Source organism: Uloborus diversus, chromosome 1, assembly GCF_026930045.1.
Source record: "Uloborus diversus isolate 005 chromosome 1, Udiv.v.3.1, whole genome shotgun sequence".
Lineage (NCBI taxonomy): Eukaryota > Metazoa > Arthropoda > Arachnida > Araneae > Uloboridae > Uloborus > Uloborus diversus.
In genome coordinates, this window is record NC_072731.1 from 150,262,185 (window position 1) to 150,278,928 (window position 16,744).

Consider the following 16,744-nt stretch of genomic DNA (forward strand, 5'->3'; position numbering starts at 1 on the left):
ACACAAAAAGAATTTTTCAATCCGAACAGGTAGTTAGTACCTGAGATTAGCGCGTTCAAACTAACAAACTCAACAGCTTTATATTATTATTGTGATGATATTTACATTTTTAAAAGCTATGCTTTTCAGTAAAACTTATTTATTCATTTATATTTCTGACGTACGTTCTGATTGTACGAACAATCTAAAATGTAATTGTTTCCATTTTCATGATATATTTCTACAATTGAACTTGCTAAAGTATCGCCAGATGGCAGCCCTTGAGACGCGGAAAGAGACTGAAAATAATGGTTCGCGTTTGGATTGTCCGACGTCTGCGCACGATAGTTTCTAAGTTTTTTGCGATACCGGGAAATATTTACTGAACATGACAGTTTTTTCTTTTCCCCTATCTCATTTTTAATTCGACTGAAAAATACTTCACCTATTACATTCAAATGCTGATTATTCATTAAATACAGAAAACGCGTAAAAATGTAAGTTTTTCGTCATTTTAGGAAATTTTGGGGTTCAGGGCCGTATGCAAGGAGGTGGTTTATAGGGTTCACACCCCCTCCCAAATTTATCATCCAAGGAAATGCTTTCCATTATTTATTTATTTTATTCATGAATTTATATTTTGGTGACAAAAGTTATATTATTGGAATTATTATTTCAATTTCATTTGGGAAATGAAATTAGTATGACTGAAAAATTGTGCAAATTTATTGTGTGTTTTTGGTAGTTTATGGTAGTTATTGAGAAATTCATTTATTATGTAACAATATGGCGTTTTGTAAGAATATCCCTTCCCTCCAATTAGAAAATCTATCGTAACGAAAATCAGTAGAATACACATGAAACCAAATTTGATAGACCATATAAATGTTTCAAAAAATGTGTTTGGTAACCCCCCCCCCCCCCCTGAAACAAAAATCTGGTTACGGCTCTGTTGGGGCTTATGCGCGATCGAAAGTTATTTACTGATCGAAACCAAATTTAAACACAATGTTTTGAGACTCTATTTAAAGACGTTACAATCTATTACATTAAAATAACATCTAATTTAAAAAAAAATTAAATCGCAAAATTTTTTTTTCGTATTTAGTCAAACTTAAGTACCCACTCACAACCGGAAGATGTCAATCGATTTCCGGAATTCATTTTTTCCTTTTTGTCTTTAAAATTCGTAACTTTTCCGCGCTATTACAACTTCGAAATAAAAAATAAGTTTTTTCAACCCACACTTGTGCCTACCCTCTGGTGAGAGTTTCTAAAAATTCTCTGAGCCATTGATATCCCCGCTTGATGCCATATGGGGGAAATCGCACTGAGTCTGCTAAGGGCTAAGGTACCTTACACAGCACAGTTGAAAAGAAAGAAAATATTGCTGGGTAAATGTACTAAAGTTGAAAGCGAGTAATACTTGAATGTTATAAAAGCTGTACTTCTGTGTTGAAGAATGATACCTGTTAAGAACTGTTTACAAATGATGAAACGCTTTGCGAGGGGAGGATGTTCGAGAAATCGTGACAAAGGGGAGGGAAGGGGTAACAAGAAAGGTGACATCGCGCATTTTTTTTTTAATAAACGTTTAGTTAAATACTTGAGTTTACTTACCGCAGTAACAGATGGAATAAACACAGTCCAACCGATCTTCAGGTACCAACCTGGTGGAAAGCCAACCATTGTTTGAATGTTCTTAGAAAGCTGACGAACCCCTGTGAAATAATATCTAATTAATACACATAAACATCCAATTAAAATTGAAGAATTGAAAACTCATTAAAGTTAATGACTGAAGGAGAAGTAAACGCATTGAAAAGTTAAATCGCCTACAAAGATGTCAAGAAGTTTCTATTTAGAAATAAAAACATTTATTGAACCATTTTAATAATCTTTGTCATAATATAACTTCGACGTAGAGAGTTCAACTGGCTATTTAATCAACGGTAAAACATGTTTAGTAAACGTGAGTAAATAATGCAAATTGATGATAGTGTATTGGCGTTCTGTCTGGCAAAAAATATTACTCATTTGCTGGGGAGAAGAATTATTTGACACTCCTTAAGAAGAATTTGAGCCCCCTACAATTATAAAAAAAGTCTAGCAACTTCTTTCGTAATTTATTGGGGGGTTTTTTTTTTTCGTCTATTTTGAAAATGAATGGCATTAAATTAGAGCAATGATATGCAATCAGTTTTTGCTACAGACTTGGACGCGCAGGTCAATGTAGAACTGAAATTCTGCATGTATGTTTCGGAAATATTTAGTTTGTTAAGTGGGTTTAAGCGTTACCTTCGAAATACGGTAACGTTGAATAATGTATTTCGACGGTAACTTAAAAGGGTTGACAAAATTCACAACTCGGCAGTTAATGGTCGACAATCAGAATGATCGGAGAGCTATTGAGATAGACTTCATCAAATTCTGACCAATAAATTTTTTGAAGTAAAGTGGCACCACTCTCCACTTTTCTAAGTTCAAAATTAATGATTGATGAAAAATGATAAAATTGACCGATTCACGTGTAAAATGTAATAGCTTCAATATCACTTCACGTTCTTTTGCACATTATTTATCTTTTTATAACGAAATATTTGTTGGGCCCTCCGACTATGCTCTAAACGGGGACGACTGTATGTCATTATAGAGTGCATTTTAGAACTTCATCCTTTCGTACCGAAAGGATGCTTCTTGAGAAAAGAAAACAAAAAAGTTATGCATAACTTTGCGGCATGAAAACTATTTTAATTTTACACTTATTTTCTGCCTTCAAAGTCTGTTCAAATACTACATAAAAGCATTTCGATTGAATGCATTGATAAAACCGTTTATAAGCGGCTGATGCACCAAAAAAAGGGGTGGGGACCGGTTATGTGGACACCCTACTGCCGACTTTTTTTTACGAATTGAAGTTTTACGTTGCTATTGATTAAATGACCTTTAAAAATTAGGGACTCGATCTCAAAAATCGAAATAGTTTGCCACTGCAGACTCCTTCCTTCCAATTTAAAGCTCCATTTTATTTTTCATGAAATAATGACTTGAGAAAAATATAAAACCCACTTTTAATAAGTCAGTTCTTCAGTCATCAATTCGCTATTAACGGCTTCACTATATGAACGGGCGCGACTGTGTAATGGAAAACACATAATAAACGTGCATGATCGTTAACTAAATGAATCCTTAGAAAAACTCGATTCTAATGAATCACTGAAATGCATAACAACAATGATAAATCTTTTCATACTAAATTACATTCAAGCCAAAATTTATTTAACAATTAAGAATCAACGAACTTTCTTACCATAAATCCAACCTATAGCTATTGCTTGGAAGAATACAGTGAAGAGTAAAGGTATACCACTCGCAGCAAAGGAATCCATCAGTTGGAAAATATACATTCCTCCCTGTAGGGACATGAATACTATTATATAGAATCAATTTTTCGAGAGAAAATGCATAAATACCGATGTATAAAACACTTGTAACGGTAAATTCGATTTCAACGAGAAAACCCAACTGCAATGGTTGCTTTAACAACTCATAATTTTAAACCAAATTATAAGCTTCTCAATACACCTTTAGACGAGGTTCTCAAACTTTTTCGATTCGCGGCACCCTTTGAAGAATTAAAAGTTTATCACGGCACCCTGCTCTGTGCAATATATACATCTATTTATCAAAATTCCCTCCGGAGGTTTGGAAGCCTTACCAAAACAAATATATTGCCAATACAGCTACAACGCAGTCAAACATTTCCATTAATTTTCTTATAATACGAGCATAAGTTTTTCATTCTGTGTTATAATAGACGGAACATAATTGCACTCAAAAATTAAAATTTTTGAACTTTCTACTAGACACGATTATATACCAGATAGAATCCATGTCTAATCTCTAAAGACAGGGGTTTTCAAACTGGATGGCGCAACACCCTAGGATGGCGCAATAATTGCGAGGGGTGCCTCGCAATCTTCAGGTTTTGTGGCAATTCCCTTCAGGGTTTGGAAGGCTTCTTAAAGAAACATATTACCAATGCAGCAACAACGGAGACTTCACTAGAGAAAGAAACCGTACCAGTTTCGTTTTCCAAATGTTCGATATGTGAACCTTTCGTAATGCGACCAGATATCAAGTCTTAAGACTAACTCTTCTGTAAATCGGTGTAACATGTCACGATCAATGACCATTCATTTTCCAACAAGATGGGGCATTCCCGATTATCTGACAAACATTCCCTATTTCCTCAATAATGAGCTTCCTAGTTGTTGGATTTTAAGAGAATCTGATGACGACAATCACCTTCTTCTGTGGTCATTGTGCTCTCCGGACCTAAGACCAAGCGATTTATTTATGCTATTACATCAAAGATCGTGAATCCGTGCATCATGGGCCAAGTGAGTACCAAAATTTCCGCCAAAAATCACAGCCGCATTTTCTAAAAATAATCGTGACTTGTTGCAGCGAGTGAAGCAAGAATTACAATTTGGACTTCTTATTGCTGCAATACGAAAGGTTCATACATCGAGAATTTTGGAAAAAAAAAAAACTTGTACAGTTCCACTCACCAGTAATGTGTTGGTCAACGCTCCTATAAATATGGGTTAGACTACTAGGAGGTTTGACTTACCCTGTGTTTTTCAAAACTTAATGATTAATTTGTCTGATTAGTATAGGATGATAGTATGATCAAGTATTGATTACTTATTTTTCTTACGAGTTATGTCATTTGTAAGAAAACCAAGGAGAAATCACCGTGTTGGTATAATAACTCACCGAGACCATATGCTATGATTGAATTAATGCAAACTGGCGGTGTTGCCTTACATTAATTTCATTTTGTGAATACATTCATGCAATAATAGTTAACCTATGCCTCCGCTTAGTATCCCTCTGGTACTTTGATAACAATACAAGATAAATTGATTTAATAAAAAATATTTAGACCAGGAATAAGGTGATCTCACCAAGGAATGAACACAACTATTGAATGAGTAGTTCGCATTATGTTTTATTATTATTTTTTTCTCTTTGATAAAGTTTCAATTTTCTTCTTTGAAGAATTAGCAGCAGTAATTTCTCTCCATTCAGTCCAAAAGCAACAGAAGAGAGAAAAAGAATCTATGAGCAAAAACCCTTTAAAAAAAGTGAAGAGGAAAAAAGAGGGAAAATCGGAAAACACAAAAGAAGAATACTAATTGGAGAGCATATATTAAAATATGAGTAATTAACTAATGCAGATCATGAAGAAAATCTCATTGAAATTTTAACTTGAAACAAAAATTCGGCATATTCATCGACTGTGTTTTCTCGCATATTAGACATTTTATTTATCAGGGTGTTACATCACTTTTTGTTCAACCCCTAAAAAACATGAAGCTGATCCAACCATATAAGTCCTCGTAGTTTTTCAACAAAATAATTGCACTACACGTATTAATGAAAATGTTTTTGCTCTCAAATACCAGATGCTAGTTCTTTAGGATCTTATGAAGTTTTAAAAATAAAACTGTGCTCAAGTGCTCATTAACTGGTAGCAAAAATATCCTAACAATTAACCATGTTTGAATGAATCAATGTCAAATTGTTTGTGCTTGAAAATTAAATGAATGAACTACCAACGTTTTGATGCACAAAAACTGCAAATTACTGCCGACACGTATTCAAGGGCGGGTTCAGAAATGTTTCCAGGACAGGATGGTAGATTTTTTAACTTAAATTTTACTACGTACCTACTCAAATTTGCTTGGGGGATGACATTGCATTTTGATCCAAAACAACTAAAATATAAAGATTTAGCCGAGAAGGTTCCTAAATACCTATTCTTTTCTTTTTTCGTTGAAAGAGGTATTCTAAAATTGCGTTTTTGAACTTTTATTTCGTAATAATTCCGCGCGAATGTTTCGAAATTCTCTCCTCCTACATCATCGGAGGTTGTCCAAAATTGCGCTTTTTGAAACTTCAGTTCCGAAAAATTACCGGAGGAAAGTCACTCTGAGATCCCGTTCTTTCCCCTATCTAACATTACCAGGGATATCTACAATCGCGACTCAAAGACTTAAATTTTGAATTTTTGAGCCCGGGGGAATTGCAAGCTCGCGACGTTCCTATGTACGAGGTCGTGCGGCACCACACGACGACGCCAGAATAAAGAAGGCGTCGAGCTCTTCCAATCAAAAATGCTCCAAAAATGGAAAAATCTCTCTTACCTTAAAAAAATAAATATATATATATATATAAAAAACCCCACACAAAACTGAACTTTTTATTAAATGCAGGGACTGATAGAGCCAAAGTTATGCCCAGGCCCTGGCAAACTTAGGTGCCCCTCTCACTAGAAAATCTCCAAATCTCCTCATTTTTCATGTGGAAATTTCGGGAAAGGGAAAGAAATTTACCCTATTTTGGTGTTCCTAAAATTGGTGGTGACCAGGTCCATGGACCTGCCGGACCGTGCGTTATATGGACAATGAATTTGTTTTCAGATTTCATATTCAATGCCTTTTTAAAGATTCTGTATTTTAAATTAATTTAGTTTAACTGGAAAATATTTCAGTTTCAGATTTAAAGGTGGAATATCCTCTACACTTCATTTTAGAAATATTAGTACCCTGTTGTCATATTTTAACAGGCATAAAAATGTTTAATTATTCATCAATTAGAGTTTAGAGAGATATTTAGAACGGCATTAACTTTGATATTTAAAATACTTTCTTCTTCCAAAACGCATTAGTATATCAGAGGAGCTAATGAACTCGAAATAATATCGAGATATGAATTAAAAACATACACTGTAATCCAAAATTAAATACACATTTTTATACATTGGTTTTTTTTTTCCAAATAAATTAAATGCTAAACTTTTTTTTTTTTTTCACGTCATGTCTACAAAACCTCATTCCAGGTGTTAATTATATTTTAGCCGGACGCCACTGCACAAATGCGCTCAAAAGACATTTCCACGACGGCGCCGATCAGGCTTGGTGCCGGCGTGGGGAAGGCCTCCAACCGTCTCCCCCTAAAATCGCCAAAGATCGTCTAAAATTGCCTTTTTGAAACTTCAATTTCGGAAAGTTTCTGGGAGAGAGATTTGAACCCCATTCCTTTCTTTACGTCATCAAAAATAACCTACACTTGTGTTTTAGAACTTCAATTCGGAAAAGTTGCCGGTGAAGTGTCCCTCAAGGGGGGGGGGGGGGGACAATCGTCCCCATCGCCCCTCATTTGTATTCGTCCTTGCACGTGTTTCGATGTTACAAGGAACACCTTTTTTAATGCAAGAAGTGTGAACTAGTGGATGAAAAGTCATCCGAGAAAAGATTGGCATTCGCTTTGACATTGATATTGGTTTTCCTCGAATGACTTTTCATCCAAAAGCTCGCTTTTTTTGCATTGAAAAAGGTGTTCCTTGTAACACCGAAACACGCGTCGGCAGTAATTAGCAATTTTCGTGTATAAAAAAAAAAAACGTTGGTTATTTATTCATTTAATCACCATTTTTTCTTCTTCAGAAGTTCGGGAAAATGTTTAACACTGAAAATACCCAATGGCTTTTGACTGCATAATGTATTTGAACACTTATATGTTCTAGAAAGTTTTTAAAAAATATTGGAATAATTGGGATCTTTTTCAAATCTTTAGCAGATTTTTTTTTTTTTTCGAATAGTTATTTCTCAGGCATTTATTATAGCTAAATGTTGTATATTGACCTACCTGAGTCACCATTGGCAAGCCCAAGAGACACAAGACCATGCATGTGCAAAGTGAGAAAACCTTTCTCCTCTTTTGCAAAAGCTTTGGCCATTCATCCACAAGACTGGATACGAGAGCTTCCACGGTACAAAACTGTAATGTAGAATCATAATTTAGTAACAAAACAAATTAAATTAAAACTCGGAAGTAAACCAACAAACCAAATCTTATTAAGTAATGTACAAAACGCGCACCGGCGATAAAATCTCAAAAACTTGGGGGGGGGGGGGGGGGAGGACTGACCTTCATTTGAATTTTGAGATCTTGAATTCAAATTATGTTTTTTGCTATCACGAATTGCGATAGACCCTACTCGCTGGATTTCTTGCTTCCACTAAACGCCTGCATTACATGCATAGAAAAATAAAACCAAATGACGGACGTCATTCAACGTTCAAGTGAAAACATTAAGCAATTCGTGATGCTCAGTAAAAGAAAAAATAATTATCTTTCTTGTTACACTACTGGGATAAAATAACATAAAAAGTGCATGAGGATGTTTTTAACGATGTAATCAATAATGAAACATAATTAAGATTTCACAATTTTCTAGAAAAGTTTTCAAACTTTAACTACAAAAGAATAGACTACAAATAAACAGCCAGTAAAGAAAGCCTAACTTTATAAATAATTTGCTTACATTGTAGTGTTTGCGAATGAATCAATTAAAATTAGTACTACATAAAACTTTAGTTTCCTCAGCGTTTTTTTTTTTTTTTTTTCCTTTTCCTTTTTCTTTTTTTGAGATGTTTCATTTCTGTTTCCGGTAAGTACCTTTTAAAATTATGCATAAGAGGTCTGCCATAAAGAATGCCACAATTTGAGGGGGAGGAGGAGGCTCAAGAAAGTGCGACGGTGAGGGTAACAAGAAGTGTGACATCATACAATTTGTTCGAAATGAAAACATTTTTAGAGCAATACGTTCCTGTAATATAGCTTGACATATGGCAAAGGGAAGGGAGAGGTTAAGATGAAGAGTGACAAAGGGAGGGAGCTGATGGGGGTCAAATATGTTGATAAAATGTGACATCATTCATGGATGGTCCCTAACAATTTTTTAGCAAGCATTGCAACTATGATGCGTTTAAAAATGTAGGTTCAAAAAAAAATTTTTTTTTGACTACAAGGGGTTAATTTGTTCGTTAATATTTCGTCTATAATTTAATTTGTCGAGAACCGTAAATATGGATCATTCGTTTTAGTAATTTCAAGTAGCCTTTTACCTTCATAAATAATCTTGCTTTGAATAAAACTTTCTTACCTGACTGTTAATGCCCAGCACGAAAAGCATCAAGAAAAAGAGTGAAGCCCAAACAGGAGACAATGGCAAGTGAACAACAACTTCTGGGTATGTTAAAAAAGCTAGACCTGGACCTGTAAAATATGGCATGCAAGAAAAAGCGTATAATAACTGTGGTAGTAACTGAAAAGTTTCTATTTAATGTTCTAAAAATAAATCAGAGACAGATACACAAAACTTGAAAGATGTTGTACAACGTACAGCACTGGGGAAAAATATCCGTTGAGTTCAATTTTTGAGTTGTTTTAGAGTTAAATTGCTCTGCTGATTAAAAAAAAGTGTGGTTAGTCCCCCCCCCCTTCCTACCACAGAAACAGAAAAGGGCATTTTTTTACATTCAGTGTACGAAATTAAATGATTGTTGCTTTCGTTTACCCGCCCCCAGGGGCGGCAAATAGGGGGGTCAAGAGGGTGCGGTTGCACCCCCAAATTTTATGAGCAGAATGATAGAAAATGGGTGAATTCAATTTATGTAAATCGGAAATCAATGTTCATTTTTAAAAATCTCGCTGGTTCTCAGTAACTATTTGATGAAACTCGACGCATTCCCAGACTAGAAAAAGTGTTTTTCATTATTTGGATGATGACTTAAATTCATGAAGTATTTTCCGGCCTTTTCAGAACATAGAAAAGTGATAGAGAACCATGGTTAATTTTAACTAAAGAAGGCATTTCCTCATTTTGCCTAAATATTTTATACTTGTGTGCCAGTGTAACGATGGTATGTCTAATATGAGAGGCTCGCGCAAAATGGTGCGGCTGCATGGTTTTTTTCACTAGAAAAATCCTTGATATTTTACAATCACTTTTACACTCATTTTTTAAATGTATATTTATTTGATGAGTGTTTATCGCTTTTATCTGCTAGAAACACGCATATGATTATTGAATTTAAAAAAAAAAAACATATCAACAAATACCTTTTATGGGGCACTATAATTATGCAATCTCGGCGTGACAGAAAATGGACTTCAAGAGTTAAAACCATAAAATTATTTATCTATAACTTCAAAGCAATGATTTGACGACTGGAAGATTTATTGCAAAATGATTCTTTCAATGGTGAAAAAGCTCATGCCCTTTACCATGTATGACTTCGTTTGAATTTATATTCAATTTGTTTGTATTGAGGAAAGTTTTTGAAAAAAGCTTTACTCTACCAAAACATCTTCAATCCGCTACCCTTAATTTTCGGACTATTCAAACCACAGTTCAATCTACAATTGATCTGTACAGCATACTACCATAGCTCAATCTACAATTGAAACTGAAACTAGATTTTATATATAGATGCATATTTCAATCAATCTTGACACCTTTAAAAAAAATTTTTTCCTCAGAGCCAATTCTAAAAAAGCGAAAAGAAAAAAAAAGATAGTGACGAAAACCCACATGATGTAAAGCCAAACATTGTTTTCTTAATATTTTGTATGAAGTAAACAATTCAGTTTCGAATGAAATTAACACAAGATTTAATGATAATTATTTTTCTGTATGGTTGGCTCTTTATTATCTGGATTGGATGTTGAAAACGAAAAATAAAATGTTTCAATTATAAGTAAAATTTTTAGCTTGAGGCAAGAAAAATTACAAGCAATATACCGACAGATCGGTTATCACATCCAGAGATTGTAGTTTCGTCCTTGTTAATGAACTCATCAGTCTTTAATAGTGAATAACAAAGCTGTATGCAGATGACATCTCATTGAAGTTGAGAGCGCCGACGAGACTAGATTATTCAATGATGAAACCTTAAGCCCCTCACAATTTTTGAAGTTGCCTGGGTGATTTTGAAGAGCAAGATATAAATAGTGTTTTCATACATAACTTTGTTACTTCATGGCAAAACAGCATGACACTGGGCACTGACAGATTAGTAATACGACTTCCTGCTCTTCCGAATTCCAAAAATTATGCATTCATGTTTTGTATGACAACTTATTAGAAAATGAGTCAAAATTTTAATTGTTTCCAAACACAAATTTTTATTCATAGTAAACCGATTTTATGACCACTCCCTATTAGCTAATGTGTGTTTTGTACCACACTGTAGTATTACATATTTAAGAAACTCGACCCCCCCAAATGAAATGCTGAAATGCCGCCCCTGCCCGCCCCCCTTATTTTTTTGTCCTATATTTTTGAAAAAATGTTCTATATTTTGCGAATTAATCTCTTTGATTCCTATGTATCGCCAAAAACTTGATGTGATAGACTAAATCTAAGATCATATTTGCCAGAAGTTGGTCAAAAATAAGTTTTAGATCTAATACAACCAAATCGCTGTTCTCCAGTACGATCAGAGTCACACTTGGAGACACACCATGTGACCAAAAGTATTGGAACACTTTCAAAAACTCATATTTTTAAGGACTTTTCAAGAAATAAGAGACAAATTGCTTTGTAACTTTTGTCACATAAAAGGTATGCTCCAGCTGTCATTTTCCAATCAAAGTTATGTCACCCTTGCGTTTCGGGGATCAGTAACAAAGTGAGGAAAAGAAAAATGTTTTTTGATCATCATTCATCATAAATAGCTGCGAATAAGCTGCAAATTTCGGAAATTAGTTAGCTTAATATGTACGATTCTTTTACGTACTTTCGAAACAGTATCACTGATATTCATGAAGATGTAAGCATTTCCTTCAAAACTATGATTTTTATTTGAAGTTTTTGGCTCATAATACGCAAAGTTTTTCATCAAAGCTTACCAAACTTTCAGAAAACTTGACAGCATACAAAAGAAGAATAGAAAATTTGAAATTTAAATGTTGAAAATATGGAGATTTAAAGCAATTAAAGCAATTTATAACTTCTGTAATCTAAAACACAACTAGATTCCCCAGCCCATGATGCAATTCCAGTTGAATATGTTAAAAATTCAGAAAGTTATCTCAAGAGCCGAATTTCAATAACTCTTGGATAGGCGACGAATCGTGGTGTCGTTCGCAAGTTTGCAATATTTGCTTGCAATCGTTCAGCGTGATTCATAATAAAAGCAGATAATTTGCGAATGATCCCTCATGATTCGTCGTCTATCCAAGAGTTATTCAAATTCGGTTCATTAGATCGTGATAACTTACTTATTTTTTAAGATATTCAACCTGGATTTTATCATGAGTTGAGAAACCTATTTGGGTTTTGGATTATAAAATTTATAAATTGTTATCTTTTTCGCATGCACAGTGATAAAATTAATTGCTTCGAATGTCCATATTTTATCAAATTTTCAACATTTTAATTTAAAATTTTAGTATTATACTTCTCTTGTATGCTGTCAAGTTTTGTGAAAGTTTGGTACGTTTTGACGGAAAACTTCGCGTTTTATGGGCCAAAAGCCTTCCAAAAAAATTCGTAGTTTCCAACGAAATGCTCATATCTTCATGAATATCACTGATACTTTCTCTAAAGTGTTTAAAATAATTGTACATAGCAAGCCAACTAATTTCTGAAATGTACAGCTTTTTCTCAGCTATTTACGATGAATGATGATCAAAAAACATTTTTGTTTCCCTCAATTTGTTACTGATTCCCGGAACTCAAGGGTTATATAACTTTTGTTGGAAAATGATAGCTGTAGCATACTTTTTATGTGACAAAAGTTACAAAGCAATTGGTCTCTTACTTCTTGAGAAATCCTTAAAAATTTGTATCGTAAAAATGGCTCAATACTTTTGGTCATATAGTGTATTTAATGCCTCAAATGACGCATTTATTTTACTGCTCAATAAATAAAAAACAATATTTTTGAAAATAAATGTATTTATTCATTCAACAGAAATACGTTAATTACGTTTTTAAAATCCCAAACCATAGGTGACATTCCAGTTCTTCTCATTAGCATATTCTTGAACTGACTAGAATTGAAGAAAATCTTTTGCAATTTTCAGCTTGTAATCCTTGACAAAAGATCGGCATTTGAGACATAGATGATCTCACATACGTTTTAACCAATTTTATTTTTAGGAAGCTTCGTCCTCCAGTTGTAAAGCTTTTTTAGAATTGTTACTAAAATTCGCACTTCTATCCATAAATAAGTACGGTATGTTGTATAATTCAATGTACGAGTAATATACTAGAGGCCTCATAATACTTTATGCATAGACATTGAAAATTCATAAGTTTCTCACACAGAATGGTTATTTTATAAGGCAGTTAGTAGGCAAGAAATATGTTTACCTTCGGTTTTTTAAACCATTAGTTAGCTTCATTTTCAAACGTTAGCACAACGTTTAATCAGTCCTCCTTTTCCATGGTAAGTTTCGCATTGTTTATAAAGTTATATGCTGGCAAAAATTCTATTAGTTATTCAAACAGTATGTTTAGATAGCAGTGTCTAGTAACGTATTTGAAAAATCAACATCAAAAAATTTTTCTGTACATAGTACAAGTTTTTACTCAAGCTTTTTTTCCAAATTATTGTTTTATATATCTTACTTGCTTAAACTTATGCATAAGTATTAGATATTTTTGGAATCTTCTATCCATGTTAAAATCACTTCTTTAAAAGCTGAATTTATATGGTTTTTAGAAAAGATAAAAATAATTTTCTCATTTCTTTTTTAATTTTATGGATGTGTGCTTGTGAATTCAACTATCCCAAAGTACTTGCTAATAGATTAGTTTTTCTTTCAATATTAATTTAACTTCTTGAGATCTCTCTTCTACTAAGATGGATATTGTAGTTATTGCAACAGAGTGGGTTGTAGCTCACAAGAACTTCAGTAGTTTAAAAGTAGATGATTCAGAGGTCACATTTTAGCGTCAGCGATCTCTCAGTGACATTTTATTTACTTTACAGTATGGTGCAGTGATTTAGTCAGTCTGAGATTTCACTTTCCTGCAAAAAAGTTTTCGTCTTTTCATTCTGTTCGTTATGTTTCATTATTTTTGCAAGACAGTTATAGCAATTTGGCCTATTTTCTTATGATATAAATGAAGAATACACCATAAAAGGAGAATCGTAAAATTAATTTGCTGTCGGAAGCATCCGCTCAAATGGATGTTGGATCTCAACTTATCAAGCATGGTTATGGATTTTCTTCGTTTATATTCACGATATTCGCTTAGAGTTAAATGCTTTGCTAGGTTTATCACCTTTCTTTTTGTAAAACTAAGATATTTAAAAGAGTTTAATGCACTAAACAATTTTAACGCAACTGTTAATGTTTCTCATTTCTTTAGAGGATCGACAATTTTAAAAGTGTTTTCAGTCAAGTCAAGAACTCTAATTGATATCATTATTCAGGATTTGAGTGATGGAAACATTAATGATTGTAATACACTCTAACAATCAGTTTCTTATTAGTATGGTTCTAAACAAAAAATTCTATTGAAATTCACATAAAGATTTTTGAGCAGATTCTTTAGCTCAATTTTAACATTACGATGTTCTTGATTCTGACCTCAACATCCATTTAAATGAATGTGCTCTACAGCAAAATATTTCTATTTAAGCAATTAAATCTTTTCAAATGTGTTTTTTCATTAAAATCAGAAACCCCACCCCCACAAACGCAAAAAAAGGGCAAATAAATATATGAATAAAATTGTATGTGAACATGAAAAGATGAAATTTATACAATTTCCAGAAACAACTATATTTAAATTATAATGAAATTTTGAGTGGCTAACGTACAAAAGAAAAATAACAGTGAGGGTAATTTTAAAATTTCTCGTCTTAAAAATACATTTTAGCTTCATATTTTTCAAAAAATTGCAATTCCACTTTGGGTGTCACCCCCCCCCAGACGCGTGACACCCGAGTCGGACACTCCCTCCCCCCTGTAGCAACGCCACTGGTGTAACATCATACATTTTTTCCTAGTCTCAGGTCCGAGGAGGATAAAAGATAATACCGTACTGAAATACTGCTATTCAGAAATAGAAATCCATCTGTGTCGAAACTTACAGCAAAGTACAAAGAAATGTTTAAATACTTACCACAAGCATTGTTAAAACTGCCGTAAAATAATAGCTATAAATACTCACCAGATTTCACTACTTCAGACACCTGAATGTCTTGAATGTGTGCCATGTAACCAAGCACTGAAAATATTACAAATCCTGCGAGAATACTGGTCATGGGATTCACAATGCATAGTATGATAGAATCTCTATAAATAAACATGAAATAGAAATGAAAATATTTTGTACACTGAGATCTTTCGAAAGCGTAAATGTAACGAATCAAGAACCCGTGGTTTACCAAGCCTCGGCATTTAGGTACAGTGGTTCTCAAATAAGGCGCTATCTCTCCGAAGAGAATGTTAGGGATGGATTAAAGGATGATAAAATCTAGAATTTAAACACAGTGCAAGAAGAAAATTTAACGTTTTGATCTGAAGCTTTAAGGCTCAAAACATTTTGTTTCATTTATAGTTCAAATATTTTAAAACTCATATTCTTGTAATTTTGTTATATGTTAGTGAAACGTGTGAGAGCGAGAAAGGAAAAGGTTAAAAAAATGAAGATGAACGAAAAATTTAATTGTTAATCAACACTTAATTTATTAGTTTAATGAAAGTCAAAAATGCCAGAAATTAGAAACATTAAATGAATTATAAACTATACGTAGCAAGAAGAGTTTAATATTACTTATTATTTGAAAAACTCTTGCCTTTTGTTGTTAACAAGAGATAAAGAAGGGTTCGTTACAAAATAGACGATGAGGTTTTCTGATTCCTAACATAATTTTGAAATTTTAGTTTTTTTAAGTGAAGTTAGCTCAAAAGAGTTAGTAAAATTGAATACTTGTAACAGGATCGTAAGACAGCATAAACTATAAAAGAAAGGGACATTAAGTTAACGTTTAAAAGGAGTGAAAATATTTGAGAAACACTGTCAGTACATAGCAATTCAAAATAACTAAAACGTTTTCCGTTTTATTCACGATTTCAGTTTTATGTAAAGAATTACCAAAGTAAAGGATTGAAAAGCCAACATTCTATTAGAAACTACTTCTGTTTCAGTCTTGAAAGTTCATTTCAATTATGTTTTCATGTGACTAAGGTTTTTTTTCTTTATTTTTTCAACACTGTTAATCTAATTCACTGGGGACATGTTTTTCCGCGCTCTTTCTTTCTTCTCCTAAGATAATGATTTTTCTCTTTTCCGCATTAACAAATTTTACTTTGCTTGAAAGAAATTTGCATCTTTTTGAATCCGTTTGGAAATAATTTTAGTTCGAAGATAATAAATCTAAAAAAAGTCTGATTCATTTATTTCCATCTACTCTTATTTTTCTGGTTTGCTCAAGTTTGTTTTATGTGTTACTTTCCTTAAGTACTTGAGCAGATTGAGACAACTAAAAGACATATTTTTTCTTGTGCCAAAATTCAAGTTGACTGCCAACTCATTAGCGTTCCAATACTTTTTGAGGCAGGTCCAATTATTGTAATTCTTAAAAGTTTTTCATTATCATGTTTCTTGGAGAGCAAATTCTTCTAGTTTTTTCAAGAATTGATATGACGTACGACTTTTCATGTGTTATACTTATATAATATCACGAAAAAATGTTTTGCTATTTTTGGGACTTCTTTTTCATTATAAGCTGCACTGTACTAATTATTATTTTTTCTGTTTTAGTTAAACAAAATGAACCCCTGAAGAACAAGTCAAGAACCAGTGTCATGAGTGAAACAAGTATTACTAAACTCAACATTAAACAAAAGGGATAAAATAATTTGTTCAGCAGTAAATTTTCTT

At 33.1% G+C, this 16,744-nt stretch overlaps 1 protein-coding gene across 1 annotated transcript in view; it reads right to left on the bottom strand.

The window, feature by feature from the left end:
- Positions 1 to 16,744, bottom strand: part of LOC129232799 (sodium- and chloride-dependent GABA transporter 1-like) — a 66,770-nt gene that overhangs the window by 15,875 nt on the left and 34,151 nt on the right. The window contains exons 8-12 of the mRNA XM_054866903.1: positions 15,029 to 15,153; positions 8,999 to 9,111; positions 7,699 to 7,830; positions 3,290 to 3,392; positions 1,600 to 1,700 (exon numbers count right to left, since the gene is read on the bottom strand). Of these exons, the coding sequence (XP_054722878.1) occupies positions 1,600 to 1,700; positions 3,290 to 3,392; positions 7,699 to 7,830; positions 8,999 to 9,111; positions 15,029 to 15,153 (574 nt within the window). The remainder of the gene's footprint in view (positions 1 to 1,599; positions 1,701 to 3,289; positions 3,393 to 7,698; positions 7,831 to 8,998; positions 9,112 to 15,028; positions 15,154 to 16,744) is intronic.